The sequence below is a fragment of the Leucoraja erinacea genome, chromosome 6 (genome assembly GCF_028641065.1).
Source record: "Leucoraja erinacea ecotype New England chromosome 6, Leri_hhj_1, whole genome shotgun sequence".
Classification (NCBI taxonomy): Eukaryota; Metazoa; Chordata; class Chondrichthyes; order Rajiformes; family Rajidae; genus Leucoraja; species Leucoraja erinaceus.
Genome location: NC_073382.1, coordinates 12,403,727 through 12,426,669, shown reverse-complemented (window position 1 = coordinate 12,426,669; position 22,943 = coordinate 12,403,727). Strand labels below are relative to the sequence as shown.

Sequence of the window (22,943 nt, the reverse complement as noted above, 5' to 3'; positions counted from 1 at the left end):
AGGAGAAAGCCACGCGGAGGAGGAGAATAATAGGGGTGGGGAAGAGGTAATGTGGTAGGGGAGGGGTGGAGGAAGGGGTAATGCAGAGGGGAAAAGGGAGAGGGGTGTGTGTGGATGAGGTGAAGGATGGTGAGGGAGAGGTTGAACAAGTGGAGATGGAGAGGGCGGGGGTGGGAAGTTTTAGAGGAGCATGGGGGAGGTGAGAAGGGGAGGGCTCGGCTGGTGGGGTGGGCGGGCGAACAGGATCGGATCGGCGCGGCCCTGGTTGAGTCGCTGCCCCGCTCTCTGCTGTATGATCTTTGCTCTCTGCCTCAGGTTGTGAGTGAGTCTGCTCTGGGAATCTCTCGGTCCGCAGGGATGCTCGGCGTCCCGGCCCTGCTGCTGCTGCTGCTGCTCGGCGCCCCGTCCACCAGGCAATGTGAGCCGCTGCTTGGCCTCCACCCGACCCTATCGCGCTCCCTCCCTCCTTTGTCTCACCTCTCCTCCCGCCCGCCTTCGCTCTCTCACCACCTTCCTCAATCCGTCCTCCTTCGCTCCCACTTGTCCCCCTCTCACTTCACGCTCTCCTTACCCTAACTTCCTCCCCTCTCTCCCTTCCCCTCTCTCCCTTCCCCTCTCACTTCTTCACCCTTCCTCTCACTCTCCAGCCACATTTCCCATTCTCACATTCCCCCTTCCAACCTTCTCTTCCCCTCTCTCCCCCCACCCTCCTCTTCCCTCTCCCACCACTCTCTTCTCACTCCCACCCTCCTCTCTCCCCTCCCAGCCCTCTCTTTCGCCTCCCATCCCCCCACTCTTTCCCCCCACCCCTCTCTTCCCCACCCTCTCTTCTCCTCCGACCCCTTTCTTCCCCTCCCACCCCCTCTCTCTTACCCCTCCCTCCCCACCCCCCCTCTCTTCTCCTCCCACCCCCCCCCCCTCCCACCCCTCTCTCCACCCACCCCTCTCTTCTTCTCCCCCCCCCTCTCTTCCCCCCCCCACCCCTCTCTTCTCCCACCCCTCTCTTCCCCCCACCCCTCTCTTCTCCCACACCCTCTCTCTCTTCTCCCACCCTCTCTCTCCCACCCCTCTCTTCTCCCCCCCCCCCCCTCTTCTCCTCCCACCCTTCCCTTCCCCTTCCCACCTCCCCCTCTTCTTGTAGCTCCCTCGCTACTACTCTTATTTTATTACCCCTCTCACCCTCCCTCTCATCCTCTCTCTTCCTTCATCTGCCCTCTCTCCATCACTCGCTTACTTCACCCTCTAACCCTCTCCCACCTCTTTCCCACTTCCTTGTCTCCCGCCTCCAATGTCTTGTCTTCTCTCTCTCTCTCTCTCCCCCTGCAGTTGTGTCCCAGAGATCTGCCTCCAGCTTCCTGTCCAGGATCCGGAGAGCGAACCATGTCTTTGAGGAGACGCGCCAGGGCCACTTGGAGCGGGAGTGTGTGGAGGAGTTTTGCAGCAAGGAGGAAGCTCGGGAGGTCTTTGAGAATGACCCGGAAACGGTAGGACTCTAGCTGGTGAAAGGGAGGGCAGGAGGGACTTAGCAGAGAGGAGGAGGGCAGATGCTGGCCTGATGTTGACCGTCCTTTACCTCCCACCCCACTCCCACTAATGGTCTCTCATTGCTCAATCCACAAGCTATGATGAGACCATTAGATTCTGTATTGGAGAGGGAGCCAGTGGTTGGGGAGCTCAGGGGAACATAGTTGCAGATACTGTAGGGTGGAGTGTTTGGGGTATAGGGAGAGGGATTTGGGGGAGTGTGTATGTGCGCTGTTTCCCTGGGACTGGATCCTAAACTTGCATCACTACCATAGGCAGGTTGAGCATATCCATAAATATTAAAGTACCCTGGTTTGATTCAGGCACATGTCTCACTGAGGCCCTTTAGCTAAGGGGACAATGTTGGTCCAGAGCCAGGGTTCTCCCGGGAGCGAGTGGAAACTAATATCAGGATTCATGCAGGATCTCAACCCAAAATGTTGACACCACTGTCCCCTCCCACCCCCTCACAGATGCAGTTTGACCCTCACAGTTTCTCCAGCAGATTTGTGTTTGTTTTGCTATTACACCAGAGTTCCAGAGTTACAATACCTGTGTTTCCCCACGTTGTATCGTCAACTTGTTCTTAATCGGGGACTGTTGCAGCTGCTGCATATTGATCTGGGGGCAGCATCGTGGTGCAGCGGTAGAGTTGCTGAATTACCGCGCTAGAGACCAGGGTTCAATCCTGATTACAGGTGCTGACTGTACGGAGTTTGCATGCTCTCCCAGTGACCATGGGGGTCTTGTCCCACATCCCAAAGACATACAGGTTTGTCGGTTGGTTGACTTCGGTAAAAATTGTAAATTGTCCCTAGTGTGTAGGATAGAGCTAGTAGAAACATAGAAAATAGGTACAGGAGGAGGCCATTCAGCCCTTCGAGCCAGCACCGCCATTCATTGTGATCATGGCTGATCGTCCCTTATCAATAACCCGTGCCTGCCTTCTCCCCATATCCCTTGATTCCACTAGTCCCAAGAGCTCTATCTAACTCTCTCTTAAATCCATCCAGTGACTTGGCCTCCACTGCCCTCTGTGGCAGGGAATTCCATAAATTCACAACTCTCTGGGTGAAAATGTTTTTTCTCACCACAGTCTTAAATTACCTCCCCTTTATTCTAAGACTGTGGCCCCTGGTTCTGGACTCGCCCAACATTGGGAACATTTTTCCTGCATCTAGCTTGTCTAGCTTTTATAATTTTATATGTTTCTATAAGATTCACCCCCTCATCCTTCTAAACTCCAGCGAATACAAACCTAGTCTTTTCAATCTTTCCTCATATGACAGTTCCGCCATCCCAGGGATCAATCTCATGAACCTACGCTGCACTGTTTCAATCACAAGGATGTCCTTCATCAAATTACGGGGATCGCTGGTCGGTGCGGACTCGGTGGGCCGAAGAGCCTGTTTCCACGCTGTATCTCTAAATTAAACTAAACTAAATGTGTGAAGGGAATCACCCCTTGTTCAGAACCGCTTCTTTTGATTCTGCAGTCCAGATGTGGCTCTTGACCTGAAACATCGATTGTCTCTCTGCCTCCACAGACGCTGCCTGGCCTGCTGAGTTCATCCAGCAGCATTAGAATAGAATAGAATAGAATAGTTTCTTTATTGTCATTGTAACATGAACCATGTACAACGAAATTTAAAATGTCAGCCTTTATTTTGCATTATTTTGGCTCCGCGTTCCAGCATTTGCAGTCTCTTGCATCTCAACAAAATCACTCTCTATAATATTTCATTTATTCACTAAGCGACAGCTAGAATTGTTGCCCTGACCGCGGGTGAATTCCTGGCGCGGCGATGACTTAGAATAAGCGGTAACTCGCCAGCTGAGCGAGAGACAATCGTTCATCGTTGGATTACAGTGACTCGGGATAATTGCAAAAGTTTAAAATATCACAAGGAAAAGTACTGCAAGAGGCGGGAAAACTGGGGGAAAAAGAACAGAATCTGGAAATATTCAGCAGGTCAGGCAGCATCTGAGGAGAGTGAAACGATCAGAATTACAGACTGTGTGGGTGTTCCCTGGTCTCTGGTTTCCCCTCGCACTACAAAGACGCACAGATATGTCGTTTAATTGGCTTTGGTAAAATTGTAAATGGTCCGTAGTGTGTGTAGGAGAGTGTTAGTGTACGGGGTGATCACTAGTCGGCACAGACCAAGTGGGTTGAAGAGCATGTTTCCGCGCTGTATCTCTAAAGTAAATTGACTAAAAACAGTTGTGACTCTGTGACCACCAGCTTCTGTTGGATCACAGGTGCTTGTGCCCCTGTCCGGGTGATAACTGTGCTGCCTCAGTGGGAGCAACTGCTGAGTTCAATGGAGCCATTGGCCTGGAATGGCAAGATCCCAGAGTTGTTGGCTGCAGCCTACATTATCAAACCATTAGATGTCAGCCAGCATCAGAAGCTTTCCTCCACCCTGCATCCCCTACCTCCTCCCCCTCTCGATCGCTTCCCTCTCCCCTTCATCATTCACTGCCATGTCCACTCTAAAACCATTCCCCCCCCCTCACTAACTCCTCTCTCCCTGCTACCCTTTTCCCCAATCTTTGCCCTCTTCCCTCATTACTCCAAATTGACACAAAAGGATGGTTGACATTTCGGGTTGGAACCCTTTCTTCAAACTGAAAGTAGAGAGGAGGGAACTGGAGGTAAGAAAAGGCCAGAGGGGAGCAGTAGGAGAGGGTCTTGCAGACCTCCCGTCTGAGAGAGGAGAACCTCTTTAAAGTAGGCACACCTTGAGGAGATTACTGATAACTCCATCTTATTCCACTCTTTCTTCCTTCCCAATGAAGACCTTCCTTCTCCTCTTTCCCCCCATACTTGCACCAGCTATGCAACCAGAACAAGCCAAGCATGGGACCAGGGTAGCACTGCACTGTGGGAGGGGTGGTACTGAGGGAGTACTGTACTATAGAAGAGGTAACTGAGGGAGTGCTGCAATGACATTCGAATGAAGCATTAATCCAAGTTTCCGTTGACTCTTTGAAGTGAACGTTAAAAAAATGTTTTAAAAATTGTCGGCAACAAGCTCGGAAAACAAATTCCTGGGATTTCTCAGTGTGCTGTGGCCAATTTTATTAATCGAGGAATATCATTAAAGCACATTTTTTCGATCAATAGCACCGAGCTGCTTGTGTGGCATCCCACTGCACACACCTCCTCTGTCCCTTTTTCATGAGCAGGACAGTGACTAAACCTTCAAAGTATTTGCTTTTTTGACAAGCCTTTGGGTTGTTGAGGTATTACGGCAACACACATGGCTTTTTGTGTGTGTGCATGATGTGAGAGGGAGCCAGGGAATGCCATGTAATTCACACTATTGGCTGAACTCTGCATGAAAGATGAACATTGTGATTATCGCCGGACGCTTGCATCTGAACTGGATCTTTCCTTCTCTCCGCAGAATTACTTTTACCCAAAGTACCGGGGTGAGTAGTGCCTTTGTACTGAGCGAAGATTCCCGTGTTGTGCTGCTTTCTTGGACTTTTGTCAGTAGTTTTGCAATTTCATGTCTTAGCTCCGATTAACTGTAAACATTCTTTCATTTTCCCGTCAGTGGAAGTTATGTTTTTTATGGCAGGGAACTGACCCTGATTTGCCCAGACTTTCTCCAGCACAGGCAGCTTAACCACTACCTAAGCGGTCTGCCACTATATGATGCCTTGAGGATCGGTACAGTGGGGAACTGAGGATAATTCCATTTTCCCAGGACCAGCCAAATACTGCTGGCAGGGAACATACCAGAGGAATCATGTTGATGTTAATGTTAACTATATGATGGTTGATGTTAAATTGACTGACCATTTGGTGTTGGTCCCATAGCATCCTTTTCCCTCACAATCTACCCCATTTATTACTCTCTCCATTTAGTGTATCCAATGTCCTCTTAAACCCGTCTGTTCAGCCCCCAAGCCCTCCCTCTGGCAGAGAGTTGTATGTTTTCCCCAGCAGCCTCTTCCCACCCTGCTCCATCTACCCCACCTTATTCCTCTCCCCTCATATGTTTATCTAATATCCTCACATCCATCTATTCATCCCCAAAACTGTCCCTACAGCAGAGGATTCTCTGTTCTCCACCCCCCCCCCTCTCTGGGTTCCCAGTCAGATATATAGAAACATAGAAAAAATAGGTGCAGGAGTAGGCCATTCGGCCCAGCGAGCCTGCACCGCCATTCATGATCATGGCTGATCATCCAACTCAGTATCCTGTACCTGCCTTCTCTCCATACCCCCTGATCCCTTTAGCCACATGGGCCACATCTAACTCCCTCTTAAATATAGCCAATGAACTGGCCTCAACTACCTTCTGTGGGAGAGAGTTCCAGAGATTCACCACTCTCTGTATGAAAAATGTTTTGCTCATCTCGGTCCTAAAAGATTTCCCCTTTATCCTTAAACTGTGACCCCTTGTTCTGGACTTCCCCAACATCGGGAACAATCTTCCTGCATCTGGCCTGTCCTATCCCTTAAGAATTTTCTAAGTTTCTATAAGATCCCCCCCCCTTCAATCTTCTAAATTCTAGTCAGTACAAACCGAGTCTATCCGGTGGTGACTAGTTCTGGTTTCTACTGTAGATGGGAGGGTTTACTTTAAGCATCCCTTTGCTCTCAGAGTTTGCCAGCCCTGCCCATTTACCCTTGCTTATCTGCACAGGGTCCCTCTCTCTCTGCACCTCTACTGTTATCATCACTTCCAGGTGAATGGACTCTTTGGGTGACAGTCCCTCATTAATCCCGAACCCTACTGATCTTACCCTTGATGTTGAGTGATGTCCAGCATTCGTCCTTCCTGTCACTGTCTGGCTGTGAGTTTCGATGTGCTGTATATCCTGTTCCCTCATCCCTCATTCCCCATTCTAATGTTGTCCTTAACCTTGGTTACTTCCCTCCCCTTCCCAGAATAAGGTCCAGGCATTTTCAAAATGCCACATATTTTTGATTCTCTCCTTGGACGGTGTGTGGTGACATGAATCATACATTTGTAAATTACTGTGGATGTTGGGTTGGTAGGTAAGAGGGGAATAAATGGTTGCAAGAGGCTATTTGTACTGCTGACCATATAGACAACTGTGCTTGCTCAGTAACTCCGGCCTCTTGTGCTCATCTACAGATTGTCTCTCACGATATGGACCAAACACTAGGAAGAACCCAGACCTGGTGACTTGTGTTCACAGTGAGTGAATCTTTGTCATTGTTACGGCAAGATGAACATTAATTTCCTGCACATTCTGATCAGTTTCTGGACTACTCCTGGACTTCCAGACAGTGTGGGGTAATAGGAAGTTTGTGTTTGCCCAGTGGATTTTACACCCGTGCAGGGTGAACCAGGGTAGGCATGATTGTAGACATTTAGTTTAGTGATACAGCACGGAAACAGGGCCTTCGTCCCACTGAGTCCACGCCGAACTGCGATCCTCAATACACTAGCACTATCCTACACACTAGGGACAATTTACTATTTTTACCAAAGCCAATCAACCCACATACTTGTGTGTGTTTGGAGTTTGGGAGGAAACCGAAGCACCCAAGAAAAACCGTCACGGGGAGAATGCACAAACACCGTGCACACAGCACCCATAATCAGGATTGAACCCAGGTCTCTGGTGCTGTAGTGTAAGCAGCAACTCTACTGCTGTGTCAACGTGCCACCCTCTAATTACTGCACAGCAAGATCCCATAGGCAGCAATGAACAACAAAAAATTCTGTTAATATGATTCAGGAATAAATAGTGAATTGCAGGACCAACCACCTAACTCTTCAGCTCTGGTTTACTAGCTCAATGAAATTGTGCACTCCCTCAGTACCGCCCCTACCATTGTGTGATGCTCCCTCATCACCGACCCTCCCACAGCGAGGCGCTCCTTCATCACTGACTCTCCCACAGCACAACACGTTCTTTGCACCATCCTTTTTCACAAGTTCACAATTCACAGGAGTAGAATTAGGCCATTCAGCCCATCGACTCTACTCCGCCATTCAATCACGACTGATCTCTGCCTCCTAATCCCATTTTCATGCCTTCTCCCCATAACCCTTGACATCTGTTCTAATCAAGAATATGTCTATCTCTATCTTGAACATATCCACTGATTTGGCCCCCACAACCCTCTGTGGCAATGAGTTCCACAGATTAACTACCCTCTGACTAAAAAAGTTCATTCTCACCTCCTTTTTCTAAAAGAGCTCCCTTTAATTCTGAGGCTATGACCTCTGGTCCTTGACTCTCCCACCAGTGGAACCATTCTTTCCACATCCACTCTATCTATGCCTTTCATTATTCTGTAAGTTTCAATGAGGCCCCCCCACGACCTTCTAAACTCCAGCGAATAGAGGCCCAGTGCTGTCCAGCGCTTGTCATATGCTAACCCATTCATTGCTGGAATAATTCGTGTAAACCTCCTCTGGACTCTCTCCAGGGCCAGCACATCTTTCCTCAGATATGGCACCCAAATTTGACCAGTGCCTTATCGAGCCTCGGCATTACATCAGGGGTAACCTCAGTGCCTCGGTGCTCCCTCCCATGGTGTACCTTCATTGTTGGAGACTTTGACTTCGTGCTGTGAACCACAACTCAGTTTAGTGGGCATTGTGTTGAGGTAGGAAACGCTTGGTAAAGATGTGTCTACAGTAAAGATGTTAGAAAGATTTCAGTCTATGTGAGTAGGTAGAGTCAACTGGGTGAGTCTGGGGATTATGGAAGCAGTAACGCTCACCTGCTCTCTCTTCTTTGCAGATATTCCAAATCAGTGTTCCCCGATGCCCTGCCACCCTGCTGGCGTCAAGGACTGTGAGGATCAGCAGGGAGCTTTTAAGTGCGTGTGCAAACCGGGCTGGAGAGGTGTCACGTGCAGCCTAGGTATAGTATATGTCAATAGACAATAGATGCAGGAGTAGGCCATTCGGCCCTTTGAGCCAGCACCGCCATTCAATGTGATCATGGCTGATCATCCCCAATCAGTACCCCGTTCCTGCCTTCTCTCCATATCCCCTGACTCCGCTATTTTTAAGAGCCCTATCTAGCTCTCTCTTGAATGCATCCAGAGAACCTGCCTCCATTCTCTGAGGCAGAGAATTCCACGGACTCACCACTCTTTGTGTTTCCTCGTCTCCGTTCTAAATGGCTTACCCCTCATTCTTAAGGAGTAAGCCAAAGGAAAAATGATGTCCCTTTACAATAGGTTTGGGGGGGTGGGGGGGGGGGGGGGATATATGTGAATGGATCACCACAGAGTTGCAGTGCTCTGGTGGCAGGACATCATATGCTTGATGGGCAGAGTGTCCTCAGTCATGAAGGTCCTGAAGGTTGAGGATTAGCATCACCTCATACATCTGGACATGAATGAGAAACTGAGGGAGGAACTTGGCCATGGTTATTGTGCATTTTCCTCTCCCTCCCTTTGCTGATCAACTGTAACTACATAGACACAACGGCAGATACTGGAATCTTGTGAGGAATAATTTGTACCTGTAGATAGGTATCCATCTACCTCTGCCTTAATGACTCTGCTTCCACTGACCAATGATAAAGAGAGTTCCAGAGAATTCTAAAAGAAAGTAAATGGTCTTAATCTGTCTTAAATAGAGGATTCTTTGCAACTGAACAGTTTCCCCTAGATTCTCCCACCTGCTCCATATTCACCCCAAGGAGATATCTTGGGATCACACATGTTTCAATCAAGTCCCTCTCAACAGAGCTGGCTGACTAACCTTTTCCTATGGCAACCCATCTATTCCAGACATATGCCTAGTGAACCATCTCTTACTCATTTTCCCACCCCTCCCTCCATGCACTTGCCTGCTTTCCCCATCTCCAACCCTGCTCTGCTGCCAGCTCCCAAATCTAAAACCAAATGCAGGGCTCCCCGATCTGCTGAGTGCTGCTGTGTGCTCTGTGTCTCACTTACTCTCTTGTTCTTAATTTCCTCTCACACCCCTCCTCATATACCCCCCCTCTACTTCTCCCACCTCCCCTCCTCCTGTCCCAGCCTCCCCTCTCCCCTCTAACGACCGAGAACAAAGGGGGACCTTGGGGACTAAATGGAATATTTTGTAACCTTGTCGGATGCCTATATGTGGCAACTCTGTGCGTGCCTTGTGTGTGCAAAACAAAGAATCTCACTGTGACATGTCACATGTGATAATAAAGTTTCATTCATGCACTCATTCACTCATGCATCCATACATTCACTCATGCATTTATTCATTCATTCATCATTCACTCATTCATTCATCATACATTCAATCATTCATTCATTCATAACTCTATTCTCCCTCTCACCCCCACCCCTCCCTATTCACCCTGGCCCCCTCCCCACAGGGCAGAGAATGGAAAGCCTGTTGGTGTGACAGCTGTTCTAACTTGTCCCTCTTCCCTCCCCAGATGTCAACGAGTGTGCGTCCAGCAATGGCGGTTGTCAGCACATCTGTTCCAACGTGGAGGGCAGTTATCAGTGTTCGTGCAGGGCGGGCTTCAACCTGCATCCTGACAAACATGGGTGTCGTGGTGAGTTGATGCCAGGGCACCAGGAGCTGGTGTGCCAGGGGGCTAGGGGAGCTGGAACTGGGATATGTGGGGATTCCCAACACTTTGGCACCTGGTGCATAGATGGTAACAGGGAGAGGATGGGAGCATCTGGCCGGAGGTGAGGATGGAATCTCTGATTCCTTGTTTTGCACCAGATGTGGCACCACTGGCAATACAGCCCCCCCCCTGGCAGTCGAGGAGGTGAGCCCTCCCAGGTTGACCCTGGACCTGGCATTTGTACCCACATCCCCCCCCACCCCACCTAGGATCAACGGTTGACTTAAGACCTCCCCTCCTTCCGCTATCCACCCCAGCCCCCACTCACGGTCAGTCAAAGACCACCCCCCACCCCATGGACGATCCACCCTCCCAGGGGTTGTCACTCACACTCTCCCCTCCCCCTCAATCTGTCTCTCCCCACCTTGCGCAATGTCCTTCCACTCCTCCCCACCCCCACGATCGTTGGATCACAGTCCCACCCCTAACTCAGATAGTCAGGTGTTACCCAAACTGCCTTAAACTGCAAGAAGGGTCTCGACCCGAAACGTTACCCATTCCTTCTCCTCAGAGATGCTGCCTGTCCCGCCGAGTTACTCCAGCTTTTTGTGTCTATCACAGGAATTTAGCAAAGCTGTTTCCTCAAAGCTCGGGGAACTATTGAACATCTCTTGACTCATGAATAGAATCATCATGTGTTTTGATGATTGCACGCTTCATTATCTGAAAATCTAATGACCATACCTCTTGTTTCCAGACATCAATGAGTGTGAGTTGGATGGCGAGCTGTGTGGATTAGCAAAATGTGTAAACACGCCGGGCTCTCACCAATGCGCTTGTGACTCTGGCTACAAATACGATTCTTCATCAAAGAGTTGCCAAGGTAATGTCTTTATAAACACGGCACTCAAGTGAGGGAACCGACACCAAACTAGATCTTTGATTAGGAACAAGTCTTCAACTGGGGAGAATGCAGACTGTGGCAGCATTCAAAGAAGAACTTATGTCTACAGGTTATATAAAGTTGCAATGTTACAAAATTTTGACATTTAAAAAATCAAGTCTGCAATTTATCCCATCAGATAAAGCATAACAATAAGTTTAATTTGACACCTAATTCACTTTCATATCTCAAGTAATAAAAAAGTTATGGCCATTTTCATACCCGGAAATTAGCATCTTGTCCCCTATTGATTTTCTATGGACATAACAAAAAAGCTGTGATCGAGGACAGTCAAAAGCCCATAACCTTCTTAAAAATTAAGAGAACTGAATGAAATTTTCAGTTATCATAGATTGAACCATTCTGAAACAAATATAAAATAATCTTACTTGGAGGACCTGAAATTAAAGCATATAATTAGTTAGTTACCCAATTGTAGCTAATTTCAAACTTCAATTACTAGATCTAAACATCTATCCATTTCTTAATAAATGATTAACATTTTTAAATAGCCTAAGTGTCCAAATAATATTCACAAATAATTCACAATAAAACATGATTTTTAAATCTCATTTACATCAATTTATAGGCCAAATGGAAGGAATTTAGTGTTCAATTGCTGTAAATTAAAGTCAATTTTAATCGGCTTTCTAGTGGGTTCCTGTGAACGCGCTGGTTTAGAACGTTCACATTGCAGTGGATTTGTGCCTTCAAATGCCCAGAAAAATACTGCGGGATATAAAGAGCCCAAAATGAACTATTCGCTATAGAAAACTTTTATATACAGGGTTCTTAAGAAGCCCCTTTTAATGTAAAAATAAGGTACATACCTTTAATTGTTTGCTTTATAAAACCCTGGGGCTGCGAGAGGTCGCGGGTTGAGAGAGTGGTTTTTAAACTACTATAACTATTATACAAGGCCATAAAAACTAATAATACCTTTTGCGACGGGGTCTTTCAGCGATTTTCCGTTAATGATTTACTAGGCTGAACATTTTCGATTGCAACAGCCTAGTAAAAATCGCGTTTTTAAACCAGCCCCCTCTAAACAGCGCCAAAATCACACACACGGCCTGGGGGCAGATTCTCATCGACGATTCGGGTAGGTTTTGTAACATACCTATATAAAGGGACATGTCCAAGGGATATTTAAAAGCGCTTCTCAAGAGCCGTACACATCAGTAGAGTAGGTTGAGGGATGAAATGGCCTGCTTTTGCTCCCATCTCAAAAGGGAGGCACAGCTCCAGTGACTCAGTGTCAATCCTGACCTCTGCTGCTGTCTGCATGGGCTTCCCCCAGATGCCTATGTTTCCACCCACATCCCAAAGATGTGCGGGTCAGTGGGCTAATTGACCTTTGTAAGTTGTCCCCAGTGTGGGTGAGAGGTAGAATCTGGGGGGGAATTAATGGATATGTAGGGAATATAAAAGGGAGGGTTAACAACTTCTCCTTTGACTCCTCACACTTCCTCCAAGTCCAAGGCATAGCTATCGGCACCCGCATGGGCCCCAGCTATGCCTGCCTTATTGTAGGGTACAAATGAACCATCCCTGTTCCAGGCGTGCACTGGCCCTATCCCCGAACTCTGTCTCCGTTAGATTGATGACTGTATCGGTGCTAACTCCTGAACCCATGCAGAACTCATGGACTTCATCAACTTCACCACCAATTTTCATCCTGTACTCAAATTTACTTGGACCATCTCTGACACCTCCCGGCCCTTTCTTGATCTCATCACTGGAAATGACCGGCGTCTATTACAAACCCGCTGACTCCCATAACTAACTCGACTACACTTCTTCCCACCTTGCTTCCTGCAAAGACTCTATCCCCCTACTCCCAATTCATCCATCTACACCGCATCTGCACCCAAGATGAGGTGTCCGATGCTAGAACATCCACAATGTCCTCATTCTTTAGGGAATAGGTGTTCCCCTCTCCCATCATAGATGAAGCCCTCACTCGTGTCTCGTCGGAGTCCACCAAGTCCTTGCCTTACACCCCATCAGCCGCCCCATACAACACAAAATCCTCTGAAATTTCAGCCATCTCCTACGGGATCCCACCACTAGCCACATTTTCCCATCTCCACCCCTTTCCACCTTCCGCAGAGACCGTTCCCTCCACAACTCCCTGGTTAAATCATCCCTTCCCACCCACACCACCCCTCCCCAGGTACCTTCCCCTGCAACCGCAGAAGATGCAACACCTGCCACTATACCTCCTCCCTCGACTCTGCCCAGAGACCCTGACAGTCCTTTCAGGTTAGGCAGAGGTTCATTTGCACCTCATGCAACCTCATCTACTGTATCCGTTGTTCAAGATGTGGTCTCTTATACATCGACGAGACCAAACGCAGACTGGGCGATCGTTCCACGGAACATCTTCGCTCAGCCCGTCTGAACCAAACTGATCTCCCGGTTGCTGGACACTTTAATTCTCCTTCCCATTCCTACACAGACCTTTCTGTCCTCGGTCTCCTCCATTGTCAGAGTGAGGCTAAACGCAAATTGGAGGAACAGCATCGCATATTTCGCTTGGGCAGCTTACAGCCCAGTGGTTTGAATATTGATTTCTCTCACTTCAGGTAGCCCCGGTATTCCCTCTCTCTCTATCCCTCCCCCACCCGTCGCACTAGCTTCTCATTTTCACCCCACAAACAGCTAACAATGGCCTTCCTTTATCATCGTTACTTTTTTGCATATCTTTCATTCATTGATCCCAATTGGGCCCCGCGCCTAAAGGGGCCCCGCGCTAGAGTAATCTACTCTCGGCTCAGGTAGATCTACCCTGGGTGGAGGGGTGGGGAGAGGGTAGAGGGGTGGAGGGGGAAGAAAGGGGTAGATGGGGAGGGGGGTGTGAGGGGGAATGGAGAAGGGGGAGGTGGGTCATTCGCTCACGGTCCCGGGGCAGCGCTCCCATCCCTCCAGTCACTGTGCTTCACGCACACAGCCCTGGCTCCACCCCTCTCTCTCCCCGGGAAGACGCGGTGAACCATACAGGGAGGGCCGGGCCGGGGGTTGGAGCAACGTTTACAAACTTCGGCCTCAGTTCACACCCGTCCGCCCAGACCCCGGCATCCGCTCCTGCCGCCGGCCCTCTCCCTCCCTTCTCTCCTTCCCTTTTCTCCCTCCCTCCCTCCCTCCCTCCATCCTCTGTCCCTTTTCTCTTCTCTCCTTAACTTTCTACCTTAATGTGAACCTTTTGTTCCTCACCCTCAGATGTGGATGAATGTGAAAGTGCTATTTGTGCAGGAGGCTGTGTCAATACACCGGGCCAGTACTCCTGTTACTGTGACGGAAAGAGGAATTTAAAGCTGGCTGCAGACAAACGGAACTGCATGGTAAGATGCATTAGTGGCAACTGTGTGCTTAGACTTTGTTCCCTGTTGCAATTGTTGTTAGAGGTGAATTGCCATGGGTCCATGATCTGCAATCCTTTATTCAGGCAACAGTCTATAAAGTATATTTAATAGTTTTCAATAACCAAATAGCCCAAGCCTGCACACAAGACCAAGACAATAATTGGTTGTGGGTTAGGAAGTAGAGTTTGTGCTACAGAAATGCCAAGCAATAGCCTTCTCTAAGGAGAGATTAATTATAGTTTAGTTTAGAGAGATACAGCATGAAAACAGGCCCTTTGGCCCACCGAGTCCATGCTGACCATCGATCAGAATTAAGAATAAGGAGTAAGCCATAAGGAGAGTGGTGAGTCTGGAATTCTCTGCGTCAGAGGGCGGTGGAGGCAGGTTCTCTGGATGCTTTCAAGAGAAAGCTAGATAGGACAAAAATAGCAGAGTCGGGGGATATGGGGAGAAGGCAGGAATGGGGTACTGATTGGGGATGATCAGCCATGATCACATTGAATTGACTGGCTCGAAGGGCCGGTTGCCCTACTCCTGCACCTATTGTCTATTGATCACCCATTCACACTAGTTCTTTGTTATGCCACTTTCTCATCCACGGCCTACACATTAGGGGCCAATTAACCTACGTACATGCACGTCTTTGGAATGTGGGAGGAAACCCACGTGGTCACAAGAAGAGCGTGCAAACTCCACACAGATAGCACCCATGGTCAGGATTGAACACGGTCTCTGGTGCAGTTAGGCAGCGACTCTACCGGTTGTGGTACTGTGACACATCTGCCTCTTCATTCAGTGGCATTACCATTACCCCAATATCCTGGGGGGTCCCCCATTAACCAGAAACTTGCCCTAGCTCCGGAGTTGTGGATTCCGTGGCATTTTACCGTCCTCCTGACACCACAAAACATTCCAGTCAGAGTGTGATGGAGCACTCTTCTGTACTAAGGATAAGTGCAGCTCCAACATCAGGTTGCAGTTTAGGCATTCATATATCAGTGAGGCCAAGGATGGAAGGGGATCTGCTGTGCGGTGTCAGGCTTGAATGTGAGATGGTTGATGAGATGGCTTTGTAGAAAGAGAGCAGATGTTATAAGGTCATATGTGATAGGAGCAGAATTAGGCCATTTGGCCCATCAAATCTGATCCATTCAATCATGGCTGATCTATCTCTCCCTCCTAACCCCATTCTCCTGCCTTCTCCCTATAACCTCTGACACCCATACTAATCAAGAGTCTATTTATCTCTGCCTTAAAATTATCCATTGGCCTCCACAGCCTTGTATTGCAAAGAATTCCACAGTTTCACCACCCTTTGATTTAAGAAATTCCACCTCATCTGGTCCTTAAAGGAGCACCCTTTAACTCTGAGGCTATGACCTCCTGACCTAGACTCATCCACTAGTGGAAACATCCTCTCCACATCCACACTATCACTATCCAAGCCTTTCACTATTCAGTAATGTTAAATTATGTCAAACGCTAGTGGCTGGTTAGTGTCATTGAGAACACAACCCAACCTGACCTGACTCTGGCAATATGCACACTCTGCAATATTTTCTGAAATGGCAGGTGGTTTAATTCAGTTTAGTTTAAAGATATTGCATGGAAACAGGCACTTCGGCCCAGCGAGTCTATGCCAGCCATCGATCGCCCATTCACACTAGTTCTATGTTATCACAGTTTCTCATCCACTCCCCACACACCAGAGGCAATTTACAAATCCCCACAACTTTGCGATGCGGAAAGAAACTGGAGCACCCGGAGGAAACTCGCAAGGGCACTGGGAGAATATGAAAACTCACACGGATAGCACCCGAGGTCAAGATGAAACCTGGGTCTCTGGTGCTGAGAGGCAGCAGCCCAATCAGCTGTCCCACTGTGCTGCCCTACACTCATATCCTTCAAATATTTCCCATGTATGTTCCTGTCCAAGTGTTTAGTTTAGTTTAATGATACAGTGCAGAAATAGGCCCTTTTGTCCATCGAGTCCACGCAGCCCAGCAATCCCTGCACACCAACACTATCCTACACACACACAAGGGACAATTTACCAAGCCAATTAAACTACAAACCTGTTCATCTTTGGAGTGCGGGAGGAAACTGGAGAACCCGGGGAAAACCCACGCAGTCACAGGGTGAACGTACAAACTCTGTACAGACAGCACCCGTAGTCAGGATCAAACAATGGTCTCTGGCATTGTAAGGTACCAGCTCTACTACTCTGCCACCCCTAATAGCCCTGTCCCACGGTACGAGTTCATTCCAAGAGCTCTCCTGAGTTTAAAAAAAAATCAAACTCGTGGTAGGCACGGATAATGAACGTAGCGGGTACGTCGGAGCTCGGGGACGTCTCTTACTGGCTTGAAACGCGAACGGCAGGTACTCGGGAAGACTCGCTAACAGCAGGTAAGCATGGGAAGACGTGAAGATTTTCAACATGTTGAAAAATGACCACGAGAGCCCCGAGTCCCGACGAGTGGCCATTACCGTAAATCTCCGAGTTCGAATTAGGGCAAACTCGGAAGAGCTCTTGGAATGAACTCGTACCATGGGACAGGGATTTAAGAGTCTTTTATATCACATAATTGTAACTGCCTCTATCACTTCCATATACTCCCCATCCCCTGTGTAAAAAAGAATTTGCCCCTTAGGACCCTATCAAATATTTCCCCTCTTACCTTTTACCCATGTCCTCTAGTTTTAGACTCCCCTCCCCAGTAGAAAAGACCGTCACTATTCACCTTATCTATTCCTTTTGTGATTAAAAAATAAAACCTTTATAGGGTCATCTCTTGGCCTCCTAAGTTTCAGGGACAAAAGACCTATCCTATCCAACTGGGACTAGATGGGCACCTTGGTTAGCAGAGATGATTTGGGCTAAAGGACCAGTTTTGGTGCTGTGTAGCTGTATGTTAGCCTCATAACTCAATAATGGGTTCATGCAGTCATCCAGTCATTTACACTTATTGTGATCGACCAACTTTTTGTTCGTAATTTATTTACTCTCATGAATTTAAAAGCTGCAGCCATCAGCATGTGGCTGGTTCAAAACATTGTAGTTGTGGTAGTACCTCACAAGGTCGTTCAGTCCATTCTAGCCCCCCCACCCCCCACACTGACCGCCTTCCCAGCCTTTGGTCAAAATCTACTTTTGTTTGAGCCATATGTGAGTGAAAACAGCGGCTGTTGAGGTACTATTGAACACAGATCTCTAGATCAATAGTCTGTGCCCATAGGTTATTCAATAACTACACCTTCATGCTGCTGAGCACATTGCATTGTAAACTTTGTAATATTTTTGTTTCATGCAAGCTGTCATTTTCGCTCCATTTTCAGAATATTTTGCCTTGTGTATCACTGAACACTGTGAAGAATGAAGGGTCTCTGTATCTGGGGAGGTTTTTCAAAGGGATTCCTGTGTTGCAATTTAACTTCAAGAGGAAGCACCAGACAAGGTGAGACTTTGGCCACTTAAAGATTCCATTGGTGGGGTGAGGCGCGAGGGCAAGGATGACACACCATCTGACACCTGAGGGTGATATAAAGGGCCTGTCCCACTTAGGAGACCTAAACCTCTGGTGACCTTGCCCGCCACCCAATGTTTCCATGAGGTCACAGGAGGTTTTGGTCACTCTCACTAATGGTTGACAGTGGTTTCCGCGTGGTTGAGGCTTCATCTAGATTGCTCCTATTTTTTTCATCATGATTAAAACCGGCCTCGACTAAAAATAGGTTGCCGTTTTTTTTTTAAATCGATAATTTTTTAGTCGCAGGTCTAGTCGAAGCCGGTTTTCTTCATAGTCGAGGAAGGTTTTCAATATATGCGTGGGAGGTGGTAGGAGGTTGTAGGTCACCTCGACCTTGATTTTTTTTTTTTTGGGTGGCGAGCAAGGTCACCAGAGGTTGCTGTTTCGGTCTCCTAAGTGGGACAGGCCCTCAAGGAAGCTCTTCATCTGCACACAGGACAATCTGGACCTCTCCCCTTCTTTCCCCCTTTCCCTCTTCCCCCGAGATCAGAAGAGAAAGTAAACCAAAAGAGTTGGTCGGGGGACTGTCACTTCCGAATTTTATGTATTATTACTGGGCAGTGCATATTAAGAATATGATTTATTAGTTGGATAGTTCTACCCAACAGACAGAATGGATAAAAATGGAGAAGGAGGATTGCCATCCTTGTAATATAGGAACAATCCTCTTTTCCCCAAAAAAACTGAATAACACAATATATAAGAAGAACCCAATTATATATGGTACAATAAGAATTTGGAAACAGATAAAATTATCTTTAAAATTAAGAAATCTATCACTGTTAATGCCAATAGCGAATAACCCTTTATTTAAACCATCTCTTATTGATAAGACATATAACCAATGGGAAAGTCTCGGAATTAGAAGGATCAGGGATATGTACGAAATGGGAAACCTACTATCCTTCCAACAACTACAATTAAAATTTAAATTGAAAAACAACCAATATTTTAAATATCTTCAGATTTGCGACTTTGTGAAAAAATATATACAGGGATATCAAAAAGTAACTCCTGACTTATTGGAAGAAGCAATGAATATTGAAGCTGACTCACAAAAATTAATATCCGAGATCAGAAGTTAATAGACTCATGCTGCATCTCTAAACTAAAACTAAAGCCGTGATCCTCTTAAGGGAGTACATTTGTCATCCTGAAACTGTCTTCAGTTAAGGTTGTGTCCTTTTGTTGCCGTTCCATCAGCTGGGGTTGCGTAAGAATTGAACTTGAATTTTTCACAAAGCACAAAAATGTCAACAAGTTGCTCAATTCTTGGAGGCAGAATCGTGTTGAATGAGCCTTTGGACATGGTTACCCAATAGTTTATTTTGATTTCTCCCCCACCCCCCATCCCCTGAGTGAGGCCCTGCTGGCACGAGGAATGGGAATACAGACTACTGGCCCGACTCCAGTTTTGCACTAATGAGATCCAATCAAAGTGCCTGGCAGTCCTTCTGATCTGCTGTTATACAACATTTCAGTGCTGGGCCCATTCCCATTGGGCTGGTGTCCAGGGCATTTGGCAGGAGCTTTTAACACTTTGTTTGTTCCAATTCATTCATCTGCTCAGGAAGGATCTGTAACATGCAAATGAACACAGCTACAGTAGGATTCTGGCTTATCCAACCCCTAATTCCATTTCCATGCCTCCTGCTATGTACACCCAACAAAAGTTATTGTTGTTATATCTTTGGTTTAAACCAGGATTTGCAGTTACTTCCTATCCATTTTGTCTGATCCAGTGTGAAATCTCCTCAAGCCAGGCGTGCTTACTTTGAAGAAGTTCTCCGACGAGAGTCCTGAAACATCCTCTCTCATTGCCCCCGCTCTGTGCTCTACATCACCATCAATATCTGTCCCTTTCCCCTGACTCTCAGTGTGAAGAAGGGTCTCGACCCGAAACGTTGCCTATTCCTTTTCTCCACAGATGCGGCCTGACCTGCTGAACTTTTTGTGTCTATCTTTGCAACAAACCTGAAGTTCATCCATAGCTTGTGTCCTGACTCACACTGTCCCATCCTGGCCCCATTGACCTATTCTAGGTCCAAGTCAGGCAGTATCCAGATTTTGAAATGTTTCATTGTTTTCAAATTTCTTTGTGGCCTCACTGCTCCCTGTCACGGTCGTCTAATCTAGCCGCAGAGATTATTGTACTTCCAATCTCTAGTTTATCCCCCATTCTCTTCACAGGTTTAGGTTAGTTTTAGTCTAGAAATACAGCATGGAATCAGGCCATTTCAAGGTTCCAAGTTCGGTTTATCGTCACGTACCAATTAAGGTACAGTGAAATTCAGATTGCCATACAGTCATACCAATAAAGACCAACAAGACACCCAAATAATGTTTTAAGTGAACATCCACCACAGCGACTCCCCTACATTCCTCACTGTGATGGAAGGCAAAAAAGGTTCAATCTTCTTCCCTTCTTTGTTCACCGAGTTCGTGCCGATAAGTGATCCCTGCACACTTACACTATCCTACTCACACTACGGACAATTTACAATTTTACTAAGCCAATTACCCTACAAAACTGAACGTCTTTGGAAGTGTGGTGTCTTTGGCTGCCTGGGCCCAGACATTGAAGCATTCAAATCTGGAATTCCCTCCCTAACCTCTGCCTCTTTTGTCTCCTAAACCCCACCCCGGCCAAGATTCACGGTCTTCTTAAGTTGCAGGGGATCATTTTCTGATCAATCTATGGCTACTTCGGGACTAGTCACCATGTTAGGGCGGCACAGTGGCCAAGCGGTAGAGTTACTGCCTTACAGTGCTTGCAGTGCCAGAGACCCAGGTTCGATCCCAACCACGGGTGCTTGTCTGTACGGAGCTTGTGCGTTGTCCCCATGACCTGCGTGGGTTTTCTCCGAGATCTTTGGTTTCCTCCCACACTCCAAAGACGTACAGGTATGTAGGTTAATTTGTAAAAATTGTCCCTAGTTTGTGTGTAGGATAGTGCTAATATGCAGGGATCGCAGGCCGGTGTGGACCCGAAGGGCCTGTTTTATTGCTGTATCTCTATAAACTAAACTAAAGGTGTTATCTAAATGAAGATTATTAGGAGAAGGAACAGAGGGGCATCTTAACGGCCAGGCATCATCCAATTGGGCAATGGAGTGTGTCTTCCAATTGAATGAGAGGGTGGGGAATGCCAAGAGAGGCCAATGGCAGGGACAGGTTGATTGGAACTGAAAGGGCATTTGCCTAAAGGGCCTGTCCCACGAGCATGCTTCTCCATGCGGCAGGTGCGACCTAACAAGGTCTCTTGAGCCATACGGCCTCGCGGGACCGGTCCCACTTCGATCGCCGGAGCCGTATGGAGTTGTGCGGAGCTGGTCCTGACATCGCGCGGGGCTCCGAAAAACTGACTGTGTTCAAAAATTCCGCGCGGCAACGGCCTGCCGGCCCTCAGCCGCCTCGACGCCGTACGCAGCGTCTTGACGCCGTCCGTCACGCGCGAATTTCCCGCAGACTTCGCTCGAACTTCACGTTACTCACTCGACCTCCGCGCGGCCCCCGCTTCCGGTTTGGTCGCGCTCGCTGCATGCAGGTCGCATGCTGGTGGGACCGGCCCTTAACCCTGCATCCCATTGGACATGATGTCCTAGTTACCCCTGCGCAAGACTTGTGACTAGTGTTTGTTAATGCACAGGTTCTCAGTAGAATTTGACTTCCGCACGTTCGACACAGAGGGCACAATATTCCAGGCAGGACATCGGCACAATAACACATGGGTGATGCTGGCCCTACACAATGGGAAGCTGCAGGTCCAGTATCACAGTGCCAACGAAGCTGCAGGAGTTACGACCGGAGGCCCGTTTCTGAACGACGGGCGATGGCACACGGTAAGCTCCAACCTTCTCACCACTTCTCCGTTCACAGGCTGCAGCGGGCTCTCAGATACCCTGGCACTCAGGCAGCAGATCTGGGCTGTTGTTCAATGGGTGGCACTTTCCCCCACGACTCAGGAGGTTGTGAGCTCAAATCCAAGGAGCAGAGAATAGATGTCACGGCGGTGCAGTGGTAGACTTACTGCCTTACAGCACCGGAGACCCGGGTTCCATCCTGACTACGGGTGCTGCCCGTACGGAGTTTGTACATCATCCCCATGACCTGTTTTCTCTGGGATCTGCGGTCTCCTCCCACATGCGAAAGGCGTGCAGGTTTGTGGATTAACTGGCTTGGTATAATTGTAAATTATCCCATGTGTGTCAGATAGTGTTGGTGTGCGGGGATTGCTGGTTGGCATGGACTCGATGGGCCGAAGGGCCTGTTTCCGTGCTGTATCTCTAAAACTAAATCTCCCCTCCATGTCAGCCTTCTACCCTCTCTGGATTTTTTAATTTCCAGCTGCTGGCATGACATCCACCGTCTTGACTTCTATACAAAGGCATACAGATTTGTAGGTTGTTTAAGAAGGAACTGCAGATGCTGGAAAATCGAAGGTACACAAAAATGCTGGAGAAACTCAGTGGGTGCAGCAGCATCTAACAGATGCTGCTGCACCCGCTGAGTTTCTCCAACATTTTTGTGTACCAGTATGAAGAAGAGTCTGGTCACCTATCCACCTTCTCCAGATCCGCTGCCTGACCTGTTGAGTTACTCTTGAGATACAGCACAGACACAGGCCCTTTGGCCCACCGCGTCCGCACCGACCAGCGATCCCGCGCACTAACACTATCCTACACGTACCAGAGACAATTTACAATTACACCAAGCCAATTAACCTACAAGCCTGTACGTCTTTGTGGAGTGTGGGAGATCTTGGAGAAAACCATTGCAGGTCACAGGAAGAATATACAAACTCGGTACAGACAATTGAATTGAATATATTTTATTAGCCAAGTATGTATACATGCAAGGATTTTGCCATGGTGCTCGCAAGTAACAACACGATATATTGTAGACAATTAAAAATAAAACATTATAATTTAAACGTGAAGAATGAAATAGATTACCAGAGCAAAAGGAGGCTACAGATTTCTGGCTGTTGAGTAGAGCTACTACTCGTGGAAAAAAGCTGTTTTTATGTCTGGCTGTGGCAGCTTTGAC

General features: G+C 47.8%; 1 protein-coding gene across 1 annotated transcript in view; it reads left to right on the top strand.

Moving 5' to 3' along the window:
* The first annotated feature begins 232 nt into the window (after positions 1–232).
* gas6 (growth arrest-specific 6) overlaps positions 233–22,943 on the top strand; it is a 36,786-nt gene continuing 14,075 nt past the window's right edge. The window contains exons 1-10 of the mRNA XM_055636627.1: positions 233–418; positions 1,327–1,484; positions 4,938–4,962; positions 6,645–6,707; positions 8,269–8,391; positions 9,916–10,038; positions 10,814–10,939; positions 14,222–14,343; positions 17,704–17,822; positions 21,544–21,736. Of these exons, the coding sequence (XP_055492602.1) occupies positions 358–418; positions 1,327–1,484; positions 4,938–4,962; positions 6,645–6,707; positions 8,269–8,391; positions 9,916–10,038; positions 10,814–10,939; positions 14,222–14,343; positions 17,704–17,822; positions 21,544–21,736 (1,113 nt within the window). The 5' untranslated portion in view covers positions 233–357. The remainder of the gene's footprint in view (positions 419–1,326; positions 1,485–4,937; positions 4,963–6,644; positions 6,708–8,268; positions 8,392–9,915; positions 10,039–10,813; positions 10,940–14,221; positions 14,344–17,703; positions 17,823–21,543; positions 21,737–22,943) is intronic.